Source organism: Schistocerca nitens, chromosome 6 (genome assembly GCF_023898315.1).
Source record: "Schistocerca nitens isolate TAMUIC-IGC-003100 chromosome 6, iqSchNite1.1, whole genome shotgun sequence".
NCBI classification, from domain to species: domain Eukaryota; kingdom Metazoa; phylum Arthropoda; class Insecta; order Orthoptera; family Acrididae; genus Schistocerca; species Schistocerca nitens.
In genome coordinates, this window is record NC_064619.1 from 51260985 (window position 1) to 51288584 (window position 27600).

The 27600-nt window shown below is 43.7% G+C and overlaps 1 protein-coding gene across 1 annotated transcript in view; it reads right to left on the minus strand.

Moving 5' to 3' along the window:
* LOC126262884 (uncharacterized) overlaps window positions 1-27600 on the minus strand; it is an 83643-nt gene that overhangs the window by 24056 nt on the left and 31987 nt on the right. The window contains exons 3-4 of the mRNA XM_049959760.1: window positions 27005-27248; window positions 9140-9424 (exon numbers count right to left, since the gene is read on the minus strand). Of these exons, the coding sequence (XP_049815717.1) occupies window positions 9140-9424; window positions 27005-27248 (529 nt within the window). The remainder of the gene's footprint in view (window positions 1-9139; window positions 9425-27004; window positions 27249-27600) is intronic.

Below are 27600 nucleotides of genomic sequence, written 5' to 3' on the forward strand. Positions count from 1 at the left end.
CAAGCAGGGCACTGTGTGGTAAAGGAACAGGAACTATGGAGGGTCGGTGGAGGAAATTGCTGGTGTCTTTTACATAGGAGGGTAGGTTGGCGGGTAATAGGTTGAAGGTGTTCTCTCAGTGGGCACACAGTAACCACAGGTTGATTCACGGACTTTAGGAAGCATGTAGAAGGTAGGAGTGCAGGGAGTGGTAGTGGTGAGCAGAGAGATGCACTCCAGAGAGAGGTTCTGGGATGGTCCTAAGGATTTGAGGATACACTGAAGATCCTGCTGGATTTCTGGATTGGGGTCACTGAGGCAAGGTTTGTAGGTGGATGAATCTGATAACTGATGGAGACCTTCGGCCACGTAATCCTTGAGGTTCAGAACAACAGTGGTAGAGCCTTTACCAGCAGGTAGGATTATAAGGTCGGGATCAGTTTTTAGGTGTTGGACTGTAGATCTTTATGCAGAAGTAAGGTTAGTTTGCATGTTGAGGGGTTGGGGAATGATGGTGAGGCAACATTCAAGGTTAAGAAATTCTGGAAATTTAACAGGGGGTAATTTGTGGGCAGTGAGGGTGGATCACGGACGGATGGAGGAGTGAACTGAGTCAGGCAGGGTCCCCTCGTGACTCAATACCATCCAGGACTGGGGCAACTGAATTACATTCTCCTCCAGGCTTTCAACTACTTCTTGTTGTGCCATGAAATGAGAAATGTCCTACCCACTATCCTTCCCACTGCTCTCATTGTGGTATTCCGCCGCCCACCGAAGCTACTCAATACCCTCATCCATGCCTATACAACTCCTGCTCCCAACCCCTTGCCTCATTGATCATGCTTATAGGAAACTCCGAAACAGAACCAAGCAAAGCGTGAGGAATGCCAAAATCAGACATGCCCGCTCTGTCGTACGCGGCATATCAAAACCTGCTGCACTGTGGAAATAGCTGCTCAGTTTCGGTATAGGGAAGCGAAGATCTGACGCTGTTTATCAAGCGTCTGAAGAAGAATTAAACGATTTCTTCTCAACAGCTGTAAACTGCCACGCAGCGACAAATTACCAGCCCCAAGATATCAATTTCTCGAGAGACAAGTTTTTCCTAAAACATGTCACTACCAGCACAGTACACAAGGCAATTATGAGAATCTCTTCTGAGGCAGTAGGAAATGATGGAGTGAGCATTGGAATGATTAAGAACGTCGTAGACACTATTATTCCAGTTATCACAGACATCTTCAACCTGTCTCTTGTCAGTAGTACATATCCTACTGAGTGGAAGCAAAGTTTAATTCAACCTGTACCCAAGACTGACAACCCTAAGTCGCCAGGTGACTACAGGCCGATCAGCATACTTCCTGCAATATTTAAAGCCCTAGAATACATCGTCCATGAACAGCTGACGGATTACCTCAAAATTCATAACATACATGACAAATATCAGTCAGGCTTTTGAAAGCACCATAGTACAGCAACTGCATTAATCAAAGTAACTGATGACATTAAACATGCTATGGACAGACGTGAAGCTACCATCCTAACAGTGCTTGACTTCAGCAAGGCTTTTGATACAGTTGACTTTGATATATTACTAATTAAAATGAAACAGCTGAATTTCTCAAACAGCGCAATACACTGGTTCGACAGCTACCTCAAAAACAGAAGTCAACAAGTCATTCGTGGGTCGGAAAAGTCATCATGGGAAAACGTGCGCTCTGGAGTTCCCCAAGGCTCCGTCCTTGGTCCATTACTCTTCTCACTGTACATTAATGATATTTCTTCAGTGATTCACTCCTGCAACTACCATCTATATGCCGACGACATCCAACTGTACATAAGTGCAAGCTCCAAGAACATTGCTGACGCAGTAGCAAGTATGAACGCAGATATTTGCTCCATTTCTCGATGGGCACAGAACCTAGGTCTGAAACTAAACCCCAAGAAATCCCAGGTCATACTTATATCTCATCCAAAGTTAATCAGCCGGTACTTTCGCGAAACAGTCCCTCAAATACTCCTTAATGGTACCCAACTGCCATACCAAAAAACAGTAAAAGACCTTGGAATAATATTGGATGAACACCTAAACTGGGAAGAACAAACAGTCACGGCTTGCCGGAAATCGCTCTCCTCCCTACATGCAATTCAAAAATTTCGAAAAATATTTCCACCCCATGTTAAACAAAAATTAGTCCAAACACTAGTCTTGCCTAATCTTTACTACTGTGATGTAGTTCAACATGGCACAAATAGTGAAAATTTGAGATGCCTTGAGCTAGTGATGAATGCTTGCGTTAGATACGTGTGCAATATACAGTTGTATGATCATATCAGTCCTTCAGACTCCCAGCTAGGTTGGATAAGCCCACATAAGGCACGCGATCTCCACACGATGTGCTTACTTCATCGATTTCTTAGCCGCTGGTGCCCCCAATACTTACCTTCTCACATTAAACACCTATCATCATTCCACAACCGCAATACCAGATCGGATACGTCTAACATCTTGGCTGTACCTTTACATAACACAAAATCTTTCTCCGTGTCATTCTCCATCTCAGCCATACGACTATGGAACACGCTCCCCTGTGATCTGCGTCTTATCCAGAACCACTCAACATTCAAGAGGGAACTCAAAACTTACATATTAGGGACAGTATAGCCACCATTGTTGTGCCCCTCTCATCTCTTTCTTTCTCCTTTCCATCATAGCTTCGAATTTTACCATTCTATTTCTCTTCCTCTAACCTATCTATCTCTTCTATATCTCTTTCACCCCATTCTATCGTCTTATGTCTCTGATCGATGAGAATAACTCACAAGCTGCAAGAACATAACGAGAAAATTCCCAACTAGCAATAGGACTGACATTCATAAAAGAAAAATATGTTTACTTTCATATACATAGTCATTACTATTATTATTATTATTATTATTATTGATTGTTATAATTATTTTTTGATTGTTATAATTATCATTGTATTACTGTTATAATCTCTATTTTTTTTCTTTAACATTAATACTGTATAACACGTTACATGTCCTTAATGTTCTGTAGGAACTGTAATTCATTCAATCTGAGTATGCCTGGTTAGGTGTAAGAGAGGGCCTGAAGACCCTAATCTTGCCAGGTAAAATAAATGCATAAATAAATAAATAGACCTAGATGCAAGACCTGTCCCATACACCCTCCCACCACCAACTACTACTCCAGTCTGGTCACAAACATCACCTATCTCATCAAAAGCAGGGCTACCCGTGAAACCAGTCTTGTGATTTACAAGTTAAGCTGCAATCAGTGTGCTGCATTCTACTTGGGCATGAAAATCAACAAGCTGTCTGTCCACATGAATGGCCACCGACAAAATGAGGCCAAGTAACACCTGGACCATCCTGTTGCTGAGCTCTCCGCCAAACATGACGTTCCTCGTTTCAATGACTGCTTCACAGCCTGTGCAATATGGATCCTTCCCACCACCAGCTTTTCTGAATAGCACAGATGGTATCTTTCCCTGCAATATATCCTACATTCCCGTAACCCTCCTAGCCTCAACTGTGGTTATTCACTGTCCCTACCCATCTAGCCCCTTCCCTGTTCCAATTCTAGCACTACACAGCGCTCTACTCTACCAATGCTCCCAGTCTTTTTACTTTTGTCCTTTTCCACTACTCTCCTCTTTCCCCAACCCGCTGTCTAACCTCCCAACCGCACCTAGCTATCCTACTCTCCACCTCGTCCATGCACAGTCCCAACAGCACTTTACCGTCTCCCAACCCTACCCTGCTATCCCTCCCTCTCCCCACACCAGCCTCTTCCTTACCCCCACCCGGTTGCATCTCCCATAATGCACCGCTACTCACAATATGGCTCCAGCTGTCCAAGACTGTGGTTGTGTGTGTGTGTGTGTGTTTTGTCTATTTTTGACAAAGGCATTGGTGGCTGAAAGCTAATGTTCAGACAAACTCTTTGTTGTGCCTTTCTGCAACTCAGCATCTCTGCTATATGGTGAATAGCAAGTAAAACAGAAGTGTTATAGGCCCTTCGTTGTCCCTGATCTACACAAACAATTTAGGAGACAATCTGAGCAGCCCTCTTAGATTGTTTGCAGATGATGCTGTCATTTACCATCATGCAATGTCATCAGATGATTAAAACAAATATCTAAATGATTTAGGCAAAATATTCGTATAGTGTAAAAAGTGGCAGTTGACTCTAAATCATGAAAAGTGTGAAGTCATCCATTTGAGCACCAAAACGAATCCACCAAATTCAGTTACACAATAAATACCACAAATCTAAAGGCTATATAAACTCCAGTAAATACTTAGGGATTACAATTATGACTATCTTAAATTGGGAAGATCACACAGATAATGTTGTGGGGAAAGCAAACCAAAGATTGTGATTTATTGGTAGGACACTTAGAAAATCTAAGATGTGTAGCAAAGAGACAGCAAACACTATGGTAGTCTGCCCTCTTCTGGAATATTGCTGTGGAGTGTGGGATCTGCAACAGAGAGGATTGATGGAGGACACTGAAAAAGTTCAGAAGGGTAGCTCATTTCGTATTATTGTGAAACACAGGAAAGAGTACCATGTATATAATACAAGAACTGGTGTGGCAGCCATTAAAACAAATGTGTTTTTCACTACGGCAGGACCTTCTCTTGAAATTTTAAATCATCAACTTTCCCCTCGGAGTGTGAAAATATTTTGTTAGCACCCTCGTAGATTGGGAGAAACAAGAAAATAATAATAGAAATCAAAGTTCTTGTGGAAAGCTTTAAGAGCTCATTTTTCCAGCATGCTGTTTGAGGTGGAACAGTAGGGAAGTAGTTTGAAGGTGGTTCTGCCAGGCACTTAACTGTGAACTGCAGAGGAATCATGTAGATGTAGATGAATCACTATATATAAAAGGCAATGTCCTAAATGACTGACTGACTGACTCACTTACTGACTCACCATCACCACCCAGCCCGAACAGCAATGGATAGAAACTTGAAATTTGGAGGTCATGTTGAGCTTTTAATGTAGGCATAGTTTCAAAAGGGATTTTTCAAAATTCCACTCATAAGGGGGTGAAATAGGGGTTGAAGGTTTTCTGAAAATATATGGTTTCTCAGCCAGAAATAAAGAAATACATGTTTCAGTAAATCTGAAAATTTAACCCCCATGGGGGAGAAATAGTGGGTGGATTTTTTAAAAATGTAAATCATTATAAAAAACTACTGCAGCATTGTTAAAGCTTCATCTATGAAAAATTGTATTCAACATCTCTATAAAAAATTTAAAAAAATACCCCATTTCACTGCTTTTGGAAATTCAACCCTTAAGAAGGTGAAATAGGGGGTGAAAAGTTTTATGAAAATATTTTTAAAGCTAAATCTTTGAAAATTAGTGTTTGGCTTCTCTGATAGAAATGAAAAAATATGTATTTCACTATTTTCGGATGTTCAACCCCTAAGAGGGTAAAATAGGGGCAGACTGATTCATTGACTCATCATTGCCCAGCCAAACTGCCAAGGACAGGAACTTGAAATTTGGAAGAGAGTGTGGATCTTATACTGTAAGCATCGTTTAAGAAGAGACTGTTGAAATTCCACTCCTAAGGGGGTAAAATAGGGGCAGACCGATTCATTGACTCCTCATTGCCCAGCCAAACTGCTAAGGACAGAAACTTGAAATTTGGAAGAGGGTATGGATCTTATACTGTAGGCATTGTTTAAGAAGAGACTAGAAATTCCACTCCTATGGGGATGAAATGCTTTTCAAAAATATGTCACTATTAAGGCAATTCTGAAGCTAGAAATACATAAAGTGGTATTTGGTTTCTCAGTCAGAAATAAAAAATATGTCTGAATGTCCATCTTTCCAGAGATGGTTGTGAGGCTCAACTATTCAATACAGGATGTCAAACCAAACACCTTTCAGCCACCTAGTTTACAAACTTATTTTATTTTGCTACAGGTTTCAGCGATTTATTAATGCCATGTTCATCTTCAGGCCCCTGTCTGACATATAGGAAGGTTCCACCTCGGTTTTGGTCAAAACATGGGCTATCATTCGAATGCTGGTATCAGTAGATTTCTGCTTGCTACAGCGATCACTTCAACCATCCTCTACCAAACAGATGACGGTTGAAGCAATCGCTATAACAAGCAGAAATCTACTAATACCACTATTCAAATGCTGGCCACTGTTTTGACCAGAACTGAGGTGGGATCTTTCTATATGTCAGACAGGGGCCTGAAGATGGCATAGTAAATCGCTGAAACTGGTAGCCAAATATAGTAAGTTTGGAAATCAGACAGATGAAAGGCGTTTGATTTGACATCTTGTAAAAAATATGTATTTCAGCATTTTTGGAAATTCAACCCAAAGAGGATAAAATGGTGGGTGGAAGTTACTTCAAAATAAATCGTCATTACAAGAACTATTAAAGCAATTTTGCAGCTACATCTGCACTAATTGGTATTTAACTTCTCTCTTAGAAATAAAAAAGTATTACATGTTTCAGTGGTTCTGGAAATTCAACATACAAAGGGTGTGAAATGGGGGTTGACAGATTTTACAAAATTATTTCATTACGAAAGCACTTTCAAAGGTAAATCTACGAAAATTTGTATTTGTCTTTTCTGTTAAAAATAAAAAAAATATGTGTTTCACTGCTTTTGGAAATTCAGAACATAGGGGAGTGAAATAGGGGAAGAAAATTTTTAAGAAAATATTTATTTATATTTAAAAAATTTTAAAGGTAAATCTAAGAAAACTGGTATTTCATTTCTGGCTCGGATACAAAGAAACATGTTAGTGGATGAAAGTTTCTATGGAAATATCTCCACAAGAATGCAATGCCACGACGAACAAAAACTTTGGAATGCAGCTACTGGAATAGCTTTTTGGTAAGAAGTACACTTGGAAAAGACCATGCTTCTATGGCCTTAATTAGCATGAAAAGTTTAGAAGGTGTTTGTGAACAACATAAAAATTCTATTAAAGAGAAGCAAAAAAATCCGTACAGGCAGCACAGTCTACGCGAGCCAGGCTGTGGGTGCTAAGCTAGTGTACTATATTTGCAACCAGTAGTCTTTAATAAATGTGCTACTAGAAAGTAAATATTTTGGGAGTACTGGTAACAACTCACCGAATAGCAGAACTGTTGAGTTGCTTATAGGTATGCAAACAAGACTCCTTATGAAAAGGATTGTTGCTACTCACCATATAGCTGAGATGCTGAGTTGCACAACCCCTACTCCCAATGCCTAGCCTCATGGCTCACATCCCTGTAATAGACAAGATGCAAGACCTGTCCCATACATCCACAACCACCACTTACTCCAGTCTGGTCACAAAGATCACCTATCCCATTAAAGGCAGGATTACCTGTGAAACCAGTCATGTGATCTATAAGCTAAGCTGCAACCAATGTGCTGCATTCTATGTGGTCATGACAAGCAACAAGCTGTCTGTCCGCACGAATGGCCATCAACAAACTGCAGCCAAGAAACAAGTGAACCACCCTGTTGCTGAGAATGCTACCAGCACGACATCCTTCATTTCAATGACCGCTTCACAGCCTGTGCCATATGGATCCTTGCCACCAGCACCAGCTTTTCAAATTGCGCAAGTGGAAACTTTCCCTGCAATATAGGCTACATCCCCATAACCCTCCTGGCCTCAACCTTCATAGTCATGTCCTCACCCATCAGCCCCTTCCCTGTTCCCATTACAGCACTACATGGCCTCTTTTCCACCAACAAACCTTTTACTTTACTCCTTTTCTGCTCCCCCTGCCCTCCACCTCTCCACCAACCCCTCTGTCTAACCTCCTAATTGCACTTAGCTCCCCTACCCTCCATCCACCTCATCCCTGCATGCTCCTGAGCAGAACTTCACCCCCCCCCCCCACCTCTACCCTACTAACCCTTCCCCCTCCCCACCCCAGCCTCCTCCTTACCCCCACCCAGTTGCCTCTCCCATCATGCACTACTGCTGCTACTCGTAGTGTGGCTTCAGCTACCAGAAACTGCGGTCATGTGTGTGTGTGTGAGTTGAGTTGTGTTTGCATGAGTATGTGTGTGTGTGTTCTATTTTTGACAAAAGGGCCTGTTGGCCGAAAGCTTATTTTGTGACAGTCTTTTTATTGTGCCTATCTGTGACTCAGTATCTCTGCTATATGGTGAGCAGCAACTATCATTTTCACAATATTGTTACACTCAATCCTGGATTTTCATTTGTTTGATTTAGACTCATACTTTTGTTATTTTTTGGACAAATCCTCATATCTCTCTCTCTCTCTCTCTCTCTCTCTCTCTCTCTCTCTCTCTCTCTCTCTCACACACACACACACACACGTGTGTGAGTACATTGTGCTGGTTGACTATCCACAAACACCTCTGCAACTTGACTGGGTTGAAGGTATGTATCAGGTGGAGTGGGCAAGGGGAGAAAGGAGATTGCAAGTGGGAGCGAGGGTAGGTGAAGGGTGGCTAGTAGCTCGGATAGAACCACCAGGTGTAAAAGGTAGGAATGGCATGCAGGCGCTGCTGCTCATGCAGGACTGAAGTTCGCTAAGGACTGCAAATGAATCCACTGAAGCAAACTTTCTTCATCCTGGGTTACAGATTTCAATTTTTATCCTACTTCTTTATGTGGGACTTTGTTACTGAATAGTTCCTTAAGACACCCAAGCAAAAAGTTATTTGTGTTCAGTTCTGGAAATGCTAACTGACCTACAACCAAAAATCAGTATCCAGTGGTACTTGTCGTGAAAATTAAGGGACAGTCAATATGTATCTTCCACAACTACTCAAAACAATGGTAACTCCAGGTATAAATATCAACAATATTATGAAAAGGATACATTGCTGCAGACAGGCACAATGAAAAGTTACAAGTTACACATTTTAGTTTTCGGTCAAAGCCTTCTCCAGCAAACAAAATACACACAGTGAGCATGCCTCAGCCATGTGTGCATGAGGTGTGCTTGCTTGTGTGAATGTGTGTGTGTGTTTTCTTTGCTGAAGGAGGCTTTGGCCAAAAGCTACAATGGGTAACACCTTTTTGTTGTGCCTGTCTGCAACTAAAAAGGGTCTTCTTTAAGGTGAGTAACAACAACTTTTTAAAAGTCTGCTTAGGATTACACCAGAAACTCACCCAAAACATTCATATCCTTCCAGCGACGATCTGCCTGGCAGAGAAGTGTACGGAGGTCTGTCACTTCATTCCACCGAGCGAGGATGTCACTTCGCCTGATGAGTAGTACCGAGGGGCTGGACAGTTGCGGCCACAGGGCTTCCTCACTGACGCACTCTAGGGGGTTGGTGAGGTAGATGCCTTGAGGACCAACACCAAAAACCATTTGGTGGTGCCACGCATCTGGCAATGGGCTACCTGGGGCTACACCCTTCTGTAAATTCAGTGTCAGGATTGGCACAGCACCTGCAACCGTAATTCAAAATATTATACAAACACATAGCATACATTTCATGAGCCATAGTAAAGAGAACACAGTAGTAAGAGTGCAGGGTGAGTAGTTCCTCACGCTAGTATGGCAAGACTGTTTTTTAGGTCAAAAAGCACTTATGTTTTGATGTAAGCCCTCTTTTAAAGTCAGTTCAGTTTGTACAGTGTTTTTACAGGGAGCAGATTACATCACAATAGTGGGATACTATTGTCATCATGATCTTTATTCTGAAGACTGGCTTGATGTAGCTCTCCATGGTACTCTATCCTGTATGAGCCCTCTTCATCTTCAAATAGCAATGAAATAATACTGATGAAGTGCTGCTAAAGCAGAGTTACTAAACACAACCTTCTGAAATTCCTTCACCAAAGAAGATGAAGTAAATATTCTAGCATTCGAATCAAGAATAGCGGCCAACATAAGTAACTTAGAAGCAGATATCCTCAGAGTAGTGAAGCAGAACGCAAGTCTTCTGGTCCAGACTGTCTACCAATTAGGTTCCTTTCCGAGTACAGTGATGCAATAGCTCCATACTTAACAATTATATACAACCGCTCACTCGACGAAAAATCTGTACCCAAAGACTGGAAAGTTGCACAGGTCACACCTATATTCAAGAAAGGCAATATGAGTAATTCACTAAATTACATGTCCATATCATTAACGTCGTTATGCAGCACGATTTTGGAACATATATTGTGTTCAAACATTCCCTTGAAGAGAATGGTCTATTCACACGCAGTCAACACGGATTTAGAAAATGTTGTGCTTGTGAAACACAAGTAGCTCTTTAGTCACACGGAGACAATCCGATGAGCAGTCCTACGTTGTTTCCAGATGACGCCTAGTAAAGTCATCAGATGATCAAAATAAATTGCAATAAGATTTAGAAGAGATATTTGTATTGTGCAAAAATTGGCAATTGACCCTAAGCAATGAGAAGTGTGACATCATCCACAAGAGTGCTAAAAGGATTTCATTAAGCTTTGGTTACACGATAAATCAATCCATTAAGCTTCAGTTACACAATGAAACAATCAAATCTAAAAGGTCGTAAATTCAACTAACTACTAAGGAATTACAATTACAAACAATTTAAATTGGAAAGAATACTCACAAAATGTTGCGGGGAAGGCGAACGAAAGACAGTGTTTTATTGGCAGAACACATAGAAGATTTAACAGATCTCCTAACGAGACTGCCTACACTATGTATGTCCACCCTATTTTGGAGTTTTGGAATACTGCTGCAGGGTGAGGGATCCTTACCAGATAGGGCTAACCGAGTACTTCAAGAAAGTTCAAACAAGGGCAGACATTTTGTATTATTGAGAAATAATGGAGACAGTGTCGTGGACATGATATAGGATTTGCAGTGGACACCATTAAAACACAGGCATTTCTCATTGCGATGGGATATTTTCATGAAATTTCAATCACCAATGTTTTCCTCTGAATACAAAAATATTTTGTTGATGCCAACCTACATAGGGAGAAATGATCATCATAATAAAATATGGGAAATCAGAGCTCATATAGAAAGATAAAGGTGGCCATTTTTTCTACGCGCAGTTTGAGAGTGGAGTAATAGAGAATTAGTGTGAAGGTGGTACGATGAACTCTATGCTGGCCACTTACGTGTGATTTTTCATGTAGATGTGGGTGTAGGTGTAGATACTGCAACCTACAGCCTTCTGAATCTGCTTACTGTCTTTATCTCTTGGTCTCCCTCTACAATTTTTACCCCCACCACTCCCCCCCCCCTAATACTAAATCTACTACTTTAAGGGAGGATGTAATGGATATTTTCAAAAATAGTATTAACTCTGCACTGGCAGCCTCTCCCACCTTTCTCAACATTTGGGAAACTGCTTGCTTCAGCGGAATTTTTGTCATTGAGAAGGCTATTTTCTTTCGATATCTTTGGCTGACATCTATATTTTTGCCTGAAAACTTCCTTGCATGTGGTTTATTTACATTTTGACAATACTAACACATATTAGTAGGTGGAAGGTTGAATTCATAAACCTTTATGTGGAAGTCAGATTTATGCGTAATGGATGGTGGAAAAACTATGTTTTGGAAACGGAGGTTTCATGGAAATCGGCTTACAAACAAAAAAGAGGAAGCAACTCGAAATGAAAAACGTAAGCTCTCAGCTTCAGCATCAAAACTTGGGACAGGAGAATTGTACAGGTGCATGAATGATGATGATATGGATTCCACCGGATTCAGCCTTATTGATTTAGAGCATCTCTACCAGGCTATAAGTTTTCATGTTCATGTGTTAGCTGTAAAAATATGAAATGCATGATTGTTGCTGAAGAAAGAAGAGTGGAAATAGCTTGTGATTTTAAATTAATTTGTAATTTGTGTGACTGTGAATTTTCATTTTCCTCCTCCAAAAACACTGACACTGGTACCTATGAAAGCAATTTTAGGTTAGCATATGCTCTGAGATGCCTTGGACAGGGCAGGGAAGGAGGTAATTTATTGTGTGGTTTTCTGAACATGCCTGCTCCTTGTGCAAGGTTTGAAAAAATGAATAAAGAAATATCTGAAAGCAGTGGATGAATTTGTTAAAATAAACCAAATAGAAATGGATCCAGGAGTAGATATTCATGACAGTAAATCTCCTACAAATGTTACTGACCTGTGTGTGTCTGTAGATGGGACCTAGATGAAAAAGGGTCACACATCTCTGTATGGAGTTGCGTCTGTTATTGGTATTGACTCAGGTAAAGTTTTAGATGTAGAAATTATGTCTAAATACTGCCACCAGTATGCAATAAGAAAAATGTCCAACAATGAAGACTGTGAGAAGCTGTGGCAAGAAAAGCATGCAGTAGCATGCTCTAAACTTATAGTGGCTCAAGGGGGGGGGGGGGGGGGGCATGGAGGCTGCAGCAGTTGTGAGGATGTTCTCCACATCTGAGGACTAGTATGGTGTTAGATATACTGAATACCTTGGTGATGGGACTCTTCTTCATTCATAGATTTAACAGATAAAAATCCATACAATACAACAATATAAAAGTTGGTATGTGTTGGCTACATCCAAAATAGGCTTGGTGGTAGGCTTTTCGCTTGCTGAAAGAGAAGAAAGGTAAAGTACTAGAGGATGGTAAACCACTAGGAGGAAAAGGCAGGCTTACTCTGAAAGAAATTGATTCTCTTCAGTTATTTTATGGCAGAGCTATCAGGAAAAACACACATAATTTAGAGGCAATGAGGTGTGCTGTGTGGGCAATTTTTTTCCACAAGCTATCCACTGACCAAACACACAAATTCACAATCTGTTTCCGAAAGACGATTGGTGTAAGTTCATCAACAGAAATGAGATGTATTCACATAAACACACATCACCAGAACCTGTTATGTATGCAATTAAGTCCACATCCAGGTTTCTTGCAGACGCTGATTTATTGAGGAAGTGTCTTCACAGGAAGACACAAAATGCAAATGAAAGCCTCAATAATTTAATTTGGATTAGATGCTCAAAAAGGACATTCTGTGGACTTCAAGTATTGAAAATATGTGTATATGATGCAGTTTTATGTTACAATAACGGAAATAATCAGTGTGGTACATTTTAAAATTGAGGGAAGCTTATTACATGTAGAAGTATGAGAAGAAAATCTTTGAACCTCATTTTCTTTGTTTTACATTTTTTCCTCAAAAAGTATATGCGCTATAAAAAGTATATGTGCTAATGCTATGAAATTTTCAGGAACTGTTCACAGCGTGTTGCTGTCTCCCTGGAACCAAAGAATACGAGATCCTTCAAATACATTCTGATTTTTAGATGATTTTATGTAGAAAAAAAGTTAATTTTGGATGTGCAAAATTAAAAACTCTGTTAATGATACAATTTGTACCATAAATTAATAATCAATGGTCTTATATCCTCTTCAGGACACTACAAGAAGATTTTCAGATTAATTGCATGATTAGAATTTGAGTTGTGGCTTTTTGTAAAAAAGACAATAAAAAATTAAAAATTCAAATTTCTGGCAAAACATTGATACTGCACATTTTATTATATTTTTCTGTTAAAACATATCTCTTTTGCTTTACACATGCAAAATTTTGGATTTGTACATTAATAAATATGGCTTAATGATTTTTTAAAATAAATGTTTACATGTTTCGTTACATCCCCCCTTAAGTTTCTCCTACTCCTATTCCCTTAGCATCACCTGATTTAATTTGATTACATTCCTTTATGCTTGTTTTGCTTTTGTTGATGTTCATCTGATATCCTCCTTTCAAGAGACTGCCCATTCCATTCAACTGCCCTTCTAAGTCCTTTGCTATCTCTGACAGAATTACAATATCACTGGTACACCTCCAACTTTTTATTTCTTCTCCCTGAAATTTAATTCCTACTCCAAATCTTTCTTTGGTTTCTTTTACTGCTAGTTCAATGTACAGACTGAATAGTAGCGGGGATATGCTACAGTCCTTTCTCACTCCCTTTTCAACCACTCCACCCCCTTTCATGCCCCTCAACTCTTGTAACTGCTGTCTGGTTTCTGTACGAGTTGTAAATAGAATCCCGCTGCCTGTATTTTACTCCTGCTACCTCCAATATTTCAAAGAGAGTATTCCGGTCAACACTGTCAAAAGTTTTCAGAGGCTACAAATGCTATACATGTAGGTTTGTCTTTTCCTCACCTATCCTCTATGAGAAGTTGTAGGGTCAGTATTCCCTCGCTTGTTCCTACATTTCTGGAAACCAAACTGAATTTCCCTGAGATTGGCTTCTACCAGTTTTCCAATTCTTCTGTAAAGAATTTGTGTTAGTGTTTTGCAACCATGACATATTAAAATGATAATTCGACCATTTTCAAAACTGTCAGCAACTGCTTTCTTTGGAATTGGAATTATATTCTTCTTGAAGTCTGAGGATGTTTCGCCTGTCTCCTACATCTTGCACACCAGTTGGATGGGTTTCGTCATGGCTGGCTCTCCCAAGGCTATCAGTATTTCTGATGGAATATTGGCTATTCCCAGGGGCTTGTTAAGACTTAGATCTTTCAGAGCTTTGTTGAATTTCTCTCAAAGTATCATATCCCCCATCTCATCTTCATCTATGTCCACTTCCCTTCCTATAATATTACACTTTCAAGTTCATCTCCCTTGTAGAGACACTCTACATTCATTTCAGCTTTCCCTTCTTTGGTTAGGACTGGTTTACCACCCAAGCTCTTGACATTCATACAGCTGCTTCCCATTTCCCCAAAGGCCTCTTTAATTTTCCTGTAGGTGGTATCCATCTTTCCCCTAGTGAAACACTTCTATATCCTTAAATTTCTCCTCTAGCCATCCTTGGTTGGTTTGTGGGATTAAAGGGACCAGACTGCAATGGTCATCGGTCCCTTGTTCCAAAACTTAAAAACACCCACACCAAGTAAAATACGGAAAATTGAGACAACATACGAGACAGGACAAGAAAAACTCAGACAAAGAACAGACAAAACAAATTAAAAGCACACAGAGTGGGACAGTGGTTGGCCGACCATAGAGAAAAAAAAGAGGAAAATCCAACCACCAAGAACATTAAAAACTCAGTTTAAAATCGGAGGCCAAAAGCCAGAATTAACACTAAAAAACAGAAACACTCAGATTAAACAATAAAAAACCCCTGCCCGAATAAAACGCAAAACTAAGTCCACCATGGCAGAGTCATCTATTAAAAGGGCAGAGAGCATGTCAGGCAGCGCAAACGTCTGCCTGAGCACAGATAAAAGTGGACAGTCCAACAAAATGTGGACCACTGTCAATGCCGAGCCGCAGCGACAGAGAGGGGGGTCCTCACGGCGCATTAAGTGACCATGGGTCATCCGGGTGTGCCCAATGCGCAGGAGGAGAGCCACACAGTCGTCGTCTCCTTGACGGCACGGAGTTTATTAGGGGCGGTCAGACCGCGCCATTCAGCGTCCCAAAGCGAGATAACTTTGCGGCGTAAGACTGCCCTCAAATCAGTCTCCGGAAGGCCAATGTCTAGAGTGGGTTCACTGGTGGCCTGTTTGGCCAGGCAGTCAAAACGTTCATTGCCCAGGATACCGACATGACCGGGAATCCACACAAAGACCACAGAGCGGCCGCAACGGGCAAGAGTATGCATGGACTCATGGATAGCCATCACCAGACGAGAACGAGGGAAACACTGGTCTAGAGCTCGTAAACCACTCAGGGAATCACTACTGATAACGAAGGACTCACCTGAGCAGGAGCGGATATACTCTAGGGCACGAAAGATGGCAACCAGCTCAGCAGTGTAAACGCTGCAGCCATCCGGCAAGGAACGTTGTTCGGAATGGTCCCCTAGAGTTAGCGCATACCTGACATGACCAGCAACCATCGAACCGTCAGTGTAAACAATGCCAAAGCACTGATACGTGGCCAGGATGGAATAAAAGCGGCGGCGGAAGGCCTCTGGAGGGACTGTGCCAAGTCGAGCCGAAGGCAAGGGTGAGGAGCACACCATGGGGGTGTACGCAAAGTGGGCCGGAAAGGAGGTGGAACAGTGAAAACCCTAAGCCCGGAGAGAAGCTCTTTGACGCGGACCGCGATCGTACAACCAGACCGGGGCCGACGTTCTGGCAGATGGACGACCGATTGCGGGAACAGGAGACGATAGTTTGGATGCCCGGGCAAGCTAAAAACATGGGCAGCATAAGCGGCCAGCAAACATTGGCGCCGTAACCGCAGGGGAGGGACACCTGCCTCCACTAGTATGCTGTCCATAGGGCTGGTGCGGAAGGCACCAGTGGCAAGTCGTATCCCGCTGTGTAGTATTGGGTCCAGTACCCGCAACGCAGATGGGGAAGCGGAGCCAAAAGCCAGGCTCCCATAATCCAAACGGGACTGGATTAATGCCTGGTAGAGCCGTAACAAGGTAGATCGGTCGGCACCCCAGCTGGTGTGGCTCAAGCATCGCAGAGCATTGAGATGCCACCAACACGCCTGTTTAAGCTGCCGAATATGAGGCAGCCAAGTCAACCGGGCATTAAAAAGTACACCCAAAGCCGTCAACATAAAGCTGCGGCGCAGGATGGACCGTTTGGCGCTGGCAGAAATGCATAACGCGGGTCTTGGCAGCCGAAAACTGAAAACCACGCGCTACAGCCCAAGACCTCGCCTTGCGGATTGCGCCCTGTACCTGACGTTCAGCAGCTGCAATGCCAATAGAGCTATAGTAAAGGTAGAAGTCGTCAGCATACAGGGAAGCGGAGACAGAATTTCCCACTGGCCACAGCGAGCCCGTTAATGGCTATTAAAAACAGGCAGACACTTAAAACAGAACCCTGTGGCACACCGTTCTCCTGGACGTGGGAGGAACTACACGAGGCCGCGACTTGCACGCGTAAGGTACGATACGACAGAAAATTGGAAGTGCAGCGGGAAGACATATGGCCGAACTTCCAGCACCGCATCGGGGGAGGGATATAGGGCTTGACGTCACAACGGTAGACCATCACCTTGACCTTCTCCGATAATGTATCACCCTCGAAGGCCAAGATGAAGGCACCGGTAGCAACCTGATTGTCCTTCGGACCCCGATGAACGCGCCGGACGAAATGTACACCTCTACGCTCTAAGTTGGCGCGCAGCTCGTCATCAGACTGCAAAAGTAGGTCCCTATGGAAAATAACACCCTGGACCATATTTAAACTCTTATGTGGTGCAATGGTAACGTTAACATCCCCCAACTTGTCACAAGCAAGTAACCTGCGTGATTGGGCGGAGGATGCCGTTTGTATCAGTACTGACCCAGAGTGCATTTTGGACTAGCCCTCCACCTCCCCCAACTTGTCCTCTAAATGCTCGGCGAAGAACTGAGGCTTTGTGGATAGAAAAGACTCCCCATCAGCTCTCGTGCAAACTAAGAATCGGGGCTGTGGTGTCACCGCTAGACACCACACTTGCTAGGTGGTAACTTAAATCGGCCGCGGTCCTGTAGTACATGTCGGACCCGCGTGTCGCCACTATGTAATCGCAAACCTAGCGCCACCACATGGCAGGTCACAAGACACGGACTTGACCTCGCCCCAGTTGTACGGACGACATAGCTTGCGACAAGACCTACCAAGTCTTCCTCTCATTTGCCGAGAGACATATTAAATAGCCTTCAGCTAGTCCATCGCTACTACCTAGCAAGGCGCCATGTGTATCATTGCTAATTGCTTACTACTATGCAAGAGATGTATTTCAACAAGAACAAGACTACATTAAAGTTAAGTATATTAAAATCTCTCTTCTTTTCTTTATAGTTTTCATCCAGTCTCCTGTTTCAGAATTTACGCCCGTCTGCGTTAGTTTCGCGTGCACCTATCCACTCATTGTGTCGAGACCTTAGGGAATCGACACAACAATATTTTGGCGCCGAGGAGTGGTGCCGCGCCCACGTTGCAGTCTTTGTGTTATACTTGCTCTAATTTGCTTGTGTCATGGCTTCGCCGCGTTCTCCAGATGTACTGTCCGAATTTTTTCGCTTGCAGAATCAGCAGACGCAGGCGTTATTGGAAGCCCTTGGACAGCTCGTCCAGGGTCAACGTGCGCTGCAAACCGATGCGGCGGCAGCCGCTTCATCGCTACCGCAGCCACACACCGCTGTCGCACCGCCATTTAGGCCCTTTGAGGCCACAACAGAAAGCTGGACTGAGTGGGCCGATCAGTTCAACTTCCACCTCACTGCTTATGGAATTCAAGGTAAAGAGCGGCAGCCGTTTTTGCTTTCTTGTGTCGGTGTGTCTACCTACCGGGTGATAGTGAAATTGTTTCCCCGACGCGACGTAGCAACTCTGACCTACGAGGAAATTTTGTCGGCTTTAGATGCCTATTTCAAAGAAACAGTAAATGTAGTTGCAAAACGGTATACGTTTTTTCGTACAAAACGTACGGCCGGTCAGACTAATAGGGAGTGGGTTGCAACTTTGCAAGGACTTACTAGAGACTGTGCGTTTGCCTGTGAATGTGGCCTCCCATATTCAGATACTATGGTGCGTGATGCAATTGCACAGAACGTTTCTGATGTTCGCATAAGGGAACAGATTTTGAAGCTAGTTAATCCCTCCCTGCAACAAGTGATAGACATATTGGACAGGCAAGACACACTTGACTTTGCTCAGGAATCATTTGAAACTTCGCCAGCAGTGTGTCACATTAATCGGCCCGCCCGGCCCGCTGCACGGGACGCTAAGCGGCCCTCGCGCCCGACTTCGCAGCGGCCGCCTCGCTTGCAACCACGTGCGCCGCGTAAGCAAGCAAATGCAGTGAAATCTTGCCCGCGGTGTGCCACTAGACATTCGCGTGAAAATTGCCCGTCACGCCAAGCTATTTGCTTTTACTGTCACAAGAAAGGACATGTACAAAGTGTTTGCCAGAAAAAGTTCAGATCAGACAATCACACAAATTCCAGGCCCTTTGCTTCGCGCCGGAATCGAACCCAGGACAATCAGGCTCGTGGACCTTCGCCCATGGACATTCATGTAGTTCATTCCCACCCGTCCAGTGACACTTTAGCTAACAGTGACTGTGTTCGTCCCACCCAAAGTGTGCGTCGACGTCGCCGGAAAGCCCGTAAAGTTGCAAGTGCTTCTGGACCTGTATCAGTTCAAATTGCACGAGACAGTCGCTCTTGTCGTCAGCAAGACAATAAACTTTTTGTGGACTTAGACTTTGCAGGACAAGTGATACCGTTCCAGCTCGATACCGGAGCTGCAGTTTCATTGCTCAATCACGACACGTACAAACAACTGGGCCAACCGCCATTGCGTGCCGCAAATGTTACGTTAACTAGTTACTCAGGACTGCATATACCTGTGTTAGGACAGTGCCGCCTTATTGCAACATACAAGGGACAGACAAAACTTGTGTCATTTTATGTTCTTCGTTCCTCTAGTGCAGTGAACTTGTTTGGTTTAGATTTGTTTCAATTGTTTAATATGTCTATTGTAAATCAGGTCCTATCAGTGAATCAGACTGTGCCTTCCGCCGGTGTTTCTAGTCTTTGTGAAGAATTTGCAGACATTTTTGCACCGGGCCTTGGTTGCGCTAAGAACTCTGAAGCGCATTTGGAACTGAAAGATAACGCGCAACCAAAAAAATTTTCAGAGCGCGCAATGTTCCCCACGCATTGCGTGATGAGGTCGCAAGAACATTAGCCGAATTAGAATCTCAAGGTGTCATTGAACGTGTGCAGGCTTCTCTCTGGGCCTCACCCTTAGTAATTTTGCCAAAACCTTCCGGAAAATTGAGACTTTGTGTGGACTTCAAGGCCACTGTGAATCCACAACTTGTGACTGCTACTTTTCCTTTGCCCCGCCCGGAAGATCTTTTTGACAAACTGTGCCCGGGAAAATATTTTTCAAAATTGGACCTAGCAGATGCGTACTTGCAACTACCTGTGGACGAAGAATCCCAGCGCGTCTTAGTGGTTAACACGCATCTTGGCTTGTATCGCTTCAAAAGACTGCCATTCGGGTGTGCATCCGCCCCTGCTTTATTTCAGCAATATTTACAAACTATTTGTGCGTCGGTCCCTACTGCTGCGAACTATCTGGACGATATTGTGATCTCAGGAAAGACAGAAGCCGAACATTTGCAGAATCTCCGAACATTATTTCAGGTATTGCGTCAGAATGGTCTTCGCTTGAGGAAGGACAAATGTGTGTTTTTTGCTCGTGACTTACCGTACCTGGGGCATGTCATAAATGCCCAAGGTATACATCCGAGTCCAGAGCACCTTCGTGCCATTCAGGACTTGCCGTCACCGCAGAACTTAAAACAGCTACAGAGTGTGCTGGGTAAGGTAAATTATTATCACCGATTTGTGCGCAATGCTTCTTCCATTTCAGCTCCGCTTCATCGCTTCCGCCGTAAAGGTGTTCCGTTCGTCTGGACAACGGAATGCGAACGCGCCTTTCGCCAGTTGAAATCGGCGTTACTATCAAATACTTGCCTTACGCCATTCGATCCCCGAAAACCCCTTTTGTTGATGGTCGATGCATCGGATTTCGGGATCGGTGCTGTGCTTGCGCACAAGGATGGCTCGCATGATCGCCCTATTGCCTTTGCGTCCAAATTGCTCTCATCTGCGCAAAGAAATTATTCACAAATAGAGAAAGAAGCTTTAGCTCTCGTGTTTGGTGTTACCAAGTTCCATGACTTCTTGTATGGTCGTCACTTTACAATCATCACGGACCACAAGCCTTTGACATCGCTTTTTCATCCGAACAAGCCTGTACCTCCACGTACAGCGCAGAAATTCATTCGCTGGTCACTTTTTCTCTCGCAGTACCGCTACGATATCTTGTATCGGTCCACTGCTAAGCACGGCAACGCTGATGCGTTGTCCCGTTTGCCTGTTGCTGAGGATAAGGCATTCGATTCTTCCGAACTTGCTTGCATGTTCATTGATTCGGAAGCCGATGACGTGGTCGCATCGTTTCCGATTGATTTTCGTCGTGTAGCTACAGCCACAGCTGCTGACCCTGTCCTTGCTCCCGTTTTGCGTTTTGTTGCTACGCAATGGCCCTTGTCAAAGTCACGGATCGAGGATCCTTTGGTTCGCCGTTTTTTTGCTCACAAGGAGAGACTTTTTGTCCGACGTGGTGTTTTGTTGTTGCGTTCCGATAATGATCAATCCCGAGTCGTGGTCCCACGTTCGTTACAGTCCTCTGTCTTACGGCTTCTTCACCAAGGACATTGGGGTATAGTGCGAACGAAACAACTTGCTCGACGGCACTGTACTTGGTTCGGAATCGATGCTGCAATTACGAATATGTGCTCCTCTTGCGTGGCGTGTGCCGAACAACAATCCGCACCGCCGCGGAAATTCTTTGCTTGGCCGAAAGCCACTTCCCCTTGGCAACGATTGCACATCGATTTTGCTGGGCCGTTCTGGAATGCTCGATGGTTGGTTGTGGTCGATGCTTTCAGTAATTTTCCTTTTGTTGTCCGGATGTCTTCCACGACGTCTTCTGCCACCATCCAAGCCTTGTCTGCTATCTTTTGCATTGAAGGTCTTCCGCAGACTATTGTTTCCGACAATGGCCCACAATTCATGTCCGCAGAATTTCAGTCATTCTGCCAGGCCAATGGTATTCAACATCTGACATCCGCGCCGTTTTCGCCTCAGTCAAACGGTGCCGCGGAACGATTGGTCCGGACTTTCAAGTCACAGATGTTGAAGTTGAAAGAGTCGCATTCTCGGGAGGACGCTTTGTTGCTCTTTTTGTCTTCATATCGCTCTCAGCCTCGCGATGGTCGCTCGCCGGCTGAGTTGCTCCACGGTCGTCCTCATCGCAACCTGATGTCTTTGCGGCATCCGCCACATCCGGTTCCTGTGCTGCGGCAGACTCCTGCTTTTGCTCCTGGCGACGTTGTCTATTATCGCAACTATCGCGGTTCACAGCGTTGGCTCGCAGGGCGCATTCTTCGCTGCCTCGGCCGCGCGATGTATTTGGTTTTGGGGGCCTCTGGTGAGGTGCGTCGGCATTTCAATCAGCTGCGCCTCTGTCGTCGCCTGGGTTCTGCCGCTCCCCGTCTGCTTTCAGCGACGGAGCCGTCCGGTCAGCGCCTTGGGGACCCATCTACTGGCTCGCCTCATCCCCAGGTGTTACCGACGATGCCTTCCATTTTGCCTCATGGCGTCGCGCCGCCGCAGCCGCCGCCGGCGCCGCCAGCAGCGGACGCTTCGCTGCAGCCGCCTCGCGCCTCCCTGGGTCACGCGCCGCCGCTTGCTTCCCGTGACCAGCCGTCCTCCGCCATGGACCTCTTGCCCGCTCCGGACCAGAAGTCGTCTTCGCCCGTCGGGTGCTCCGACCACATGGAGGTCGACCCTTCTGTCTCATTACGTGCGCATACACCTCATGTTGACGTGCACCCTGGACTAGGTTTGCAGGCGTTTCCTAGCTCCCCTCGGACCGAATGGCCGGGTGCGGGTGGCACAGCCTCGCCTGTTGTTAGGCTCCCCACCTCATCGCATACGTCAACATGGGGTCCTCCCCACGGCGGGCGGAAGCCTTATCTCACGACCGTTCGCCGATTTGCGGGGGAGGAATGTGGTGTCACCGCTAGACACCACACTTGCTAGGTGGTAACTTAAATCGGCCGCGGTCCTGTAGTACATGTCGGACCCGCGTGTCGCCACTATGTAATCGCAAACCTAGCGCCACCACATGGCAGGTCACAAGACACGGACTTGACCTCGCCCCAGTTGTACGGACGACATAGCTTGCGACAAGACCTACCAAGTCTTCCTCTCATTTGCCGAGAGACATATTAAATAGCCTTCAGCTAGTCCATCGCTACTACCTAGCAAGGCGCCATGTGTATCATTGCTAATTGCTTACTACTATGCAAGAGATGTATTTCAACAAGAACAAGACTACATTAAAGTTAAGTATATTAAAATCTCTCTTCTTTTCTTTATAGTTTTCATCCAGTCTCCTGTTTCAGAATTTACGCCCGTCTGCGTTAGTTTCGCGTGCACCTATCCACTCATTGTGTCGAGACCTTAGGGAATCGACACAACAGGGGCGAATAACTGTTACCTCCATCCTGAGACTTATGCTCCTCCCACGGCATGGCCAGAGAGGGGAACGTTTTCGGATCGTACTTCTGAGCATTAAATTGAGCCCGAGAACGCTTAGAGACTGCTAGCGGCTGGCCGCCAGCGAGAGATGATGTACCACACTTCATTGCGGGTCATCTGCCCTGATGCCACCTACTCCGACCAAGGGCCCTCCCCACGGGCGCCACCCAGCCGCAGCAACAGCCACCTGGCAGGATGGCCATTGCCGGGAGTCCTGATGCCCCAGGGAGACGGGTATCTACTCCTTGACATACTTGGGGAGTTAACGGCGCAGGCATCAGTAGAGCGATCCCTGTGTTGTCAGGGGGCTACAACCAACAGGGTACATGGCGGCCCCACCACAACGGACTGGCTACCGTGCTGGATGTTGGGTGACATGTGGTCCATGGTCGCCATCAGTGCAGAAAGTGGCACTGCACATCGCAAGGTGGAAAGTGCACGCAGGAACGGATCCATGCCCAAGAGATGGAGAGCGGGCAGGACTGCAATGCAACGACAAAGAAGCTGGCGAAAGGTCTGATCGCTAGATGGACACAATGCACCAAGTAAGGCGCCCTTCCCCAGTCGGCTCGCTCTTCGGAAAAATTTTGAGAGATGGAGGTCAAACCCAACAGGGGACCATCACATACGGCCGAAAAGTTTGAGACTCCTTTTAGTCGCCTCTTACGACAGGCAGGAATACCACGGGCCTATTCTTACCCCCGAACCCGCAGGGGGGTCTAGCCATCCTGCTTGGCAATTTTGCACTTCCTGTCAATCTCATTTTTTAAACATTTGCATTCCCTTTCACCTGCTTCATTTGCTGCATTTTTAAAATTTTCTCCTTTCATCAATTAAATTCAATATCTTTTGTGTTATCCATGGATTTCTACTAGGCCTTGTGTTCCTACCTATTCAACCCTCTGCTGCCTACACTATTTCATCTCTTACACTACCCATTTGTCTTCCACTGTATTCCTTTCCCCTGTTCTACTCAACTCCTGCCTAATGCTTCCTCTGAAACTCTCCACAACCTCTGGTTCTTTCAACTTATCCAGGTCCCATCTCCTTAATTTCCTACCTTTTTGCAACTTATTTAGTTTTAATCTACATTTCATAACCAATAAAATTGCGGCCATAGTCCACATCTGCCCCTGGAGGTGTCTTACAATTTAAAACCTGGTTCATGAATCTCTGTCTAACCATTATATAATGAGTCTGAAACCTTCCAGTGGCTCCAGGTCTCTTCCAAGTATACAACTTTCTTTTATGAGTCTTAAACCAAGTGTTAGCAACGATTAAATTAAGTTCTGCACAAAATTCTCCCAGGCGTCTTCCTCTTACATTCCTTTCCCCCCAGTCCATATTCACCTGCTATTTTTTCTTTCTCTTCCTTTTCCTACAGTCAAATTCCAGTCCCCATCACAATTAAATTTTTGTCTCCTTTAACTATATAAATAATTTTTTGTCTTATCATACATTTCTTCAATCTCTTCTTCGTTTGCATAGCTAGTTGGCATGTAAAATTGTACTACTGTAGTAGGTGCGTGCGTCATGTCAATCTTGGTTATGATGATGCATTCACTTTTCTATTCATAGTAGCTTACCGATATTCCTATTTTCTTATTCGTTATTAAGCCAACTCCTGCATTACCCCTACTGGACTTTGTATTTATAGCCCCATATTCTCATCTGACCAGAAGTCCTGTTCCTTCTGTCACCAAACTCTGCTAATTTCCACTACCTCTAACTTCAACCTATCCAAAATTTCTTAACCTATCTGCCCGATTAAGGGATCTAACATTCCACACTCCAACCTGTAAAACGCCAATTATATTTCTTCTGATGATAACACACTCCTGAGTAGTCCCCAACAGGAGATACGAAAGGGGGACTATTTTACCTCTTGAATATTTTATCCAAGAGCCCCTCGGGAAAAATTATGGCTGTAGTTTACCCTTGCTTTCAGCCGTTCACAGTACCAGCACAGCAATGCTGTTTTGGTTTATGTTACAAGGCTACATCAGTCAATCATTCAGACTGTTGCCCCTGCAACAACTGAAAAAACTGCTGCTCCTCTTCAGGAACCACATGTCCGTCTGGCCTCTCAACAGATACCCCTCCATTGTGATTGCACCTACAATATGGCTATCTGTATCACTGAAGCATGAAAGCCGACCCACTGAAGGCAAGGTCAATGGTTCATAGGGGGTTTGGGATACTGGAAGGATGGTAATATATCCATCTACAGCTGCTGTAGCCCCTTCACTGGAGATTTCCAGCCACAAATGTCTTTTGATGCAGGAATAGCTGGAACAGATGCCAAATGTGACGAATGAGATGGATATTCAGACAACTCATACTTGGCCCACTTCTCAAGTATTTTTCCATCCAGGTAGTATAGAAGAATAATGTAGTACTTGAATTACTGTTTTGCCATTAATGAGAAAATCAAATGGAATGATCCCTTTTGTACTGCAGAAAACTCAAGCCTCAATCTTTCTGGCCAATAAAATTAATTTTTTTAGTTCAGTGCCCTCAGTCTCTAACTCAGTGTTTTCTTTGTAGTTTCATTTGTTGTATGTACTGACACACCCATGTTTCATCCACAAAAACAAATCTGCACACAAAATCAATTAGATTCTGTTTTAAAATGGTCCAAACTTGGCCAAGAAGTTCATTCCACATCTGCTTTCAGTCAGTATTTAACAAGTGTAGCACACATTTAATTCAAAACCCTCTCCTCACATAAAAGTACCATGCTCTTTCTTCTGATGTGGCTAGTGCTGCAACATATTTCACACTATTTTAATCACATACTGTCCAATAGTATATTGTGACTCTTCTTGATGTTTTCATAACTAATTTCTATGTAGCTATACAGAAACCATACCAGCAAACACAACACCCAGGCTGTCCAATTGTTGGCCCGAGCTCTCTGCCTGAACTCCGAAGGCAGTAAGTTTTGTTACATGAGTATAAAAAGATACCGGACAACCTCATGCTTCTCACTCAGGATTATATCCCTAAAATACGTCTGACATGCTACAATACACACAACCAGCACTAAAAACTTCTCAATGAAGGATTTAATGTACCTCATAAACAGAGCAAATATGGGTTAGCATAGTCCACCAGGAGGACAAATCAACCTAACATCAGCATTAATCCAGCATGTTTTGGTTTGCCTCACTGCACTTAACACAATCCACACAAACCAAAGTGTATGCAAGAACTTTCTTCTCAAATAGAAAAAAAGTGCTTGACTCATCTTCCAGTTGAGTTCAGACATCCCCAGACATCCAACACATCATACAGGAGTGTACTGTAACATCATACCCAGGCAACACAAAGGATTTCCTAGCACTGATGTCTGTTGCTGTTGAGTAGATTGAGAAATTAAATTTCAATGTTGTAAGTATTCCCTTAAGCTATTGTACAATATATGTAATATATTTTCCATTAGGACAACTGTTTTATATTTATAAAATAATGTATAATAATACTGTGTGTTCAACCATATGCTAAATAAATAATAAATTACTAATTCATATTATATACCAATAAATGACTTAGCACATAGTATTAATTGCAATCTTTGACTTATTGCAGATGATACAGTCATCTGTGAGGAAACACTATGAAGTGAAAATTGCAGTTGTATTCGGTCAGACTTACAAGTGTGTTTGCTTTGCAAGGCAGTGTCATTGCAATACCAGAAATTTCAACTGGCTGACACTTGGTAACTGGCAAAGCTCTCCTGGAAAAAAAATTGGACTATCTGAATTGTGACAACACAAGCAGCCATAGCAGCATCTGCAGTTACTGTAATTTGATTTCTTTTATGTTTGTGTTTTTTTATTGTTATATTATTTATTGCAGTTTAAAATCGTTCTTGATGCATTCAGTCCAGCCAGAACTGGTAGGCTTTTATTAAAAGTAATAACAAATGTTTTCCATTACTACCTCACCTTTCCTCATCCAACTAGCTAGCCATTTTGTGAGTGAAGAAACTCGGTTGGGGTACATGTGAATGAAGCGAGCATAAACAAAGCCATCTGATGCCTGCTGGACTCCTCGGATGAGGTCTTCGTGTGTAGCTCCAGCAAAAGATCTAGACAACAGGTATTCCGGAAGAGGGGCAGCTTCTGCTCTTAACCTTGTCCTGACTGCGTCCTTCACTCTCTCAAGTGAGTATGGGATGTTAAACACCAGCTGGAAAGTAATAGTTTCTAAATTATACAACAGTTTTCAATAAGCACATATAAACTACACACACACACACACACACACACACACACACACACACACACACACACACACACTGCTGTGTGATCATTAATATAGTCAGAACCAAACGCAACTGGCCATATATTTGTGAACATAGGAAAGTATTAAGAATACTAGTGCAAGATACTCATTAAAATGATCAGAAACTACATAGAAAACATTATAATGTTTCAGTCATGCTGACCAACAAGTAGACTTCAGAAGTGAATACCACAGAGCGGACCACGTGCAAAATACGAATGAAGCAATGAGTATGAATTACCATTTTACATCAACA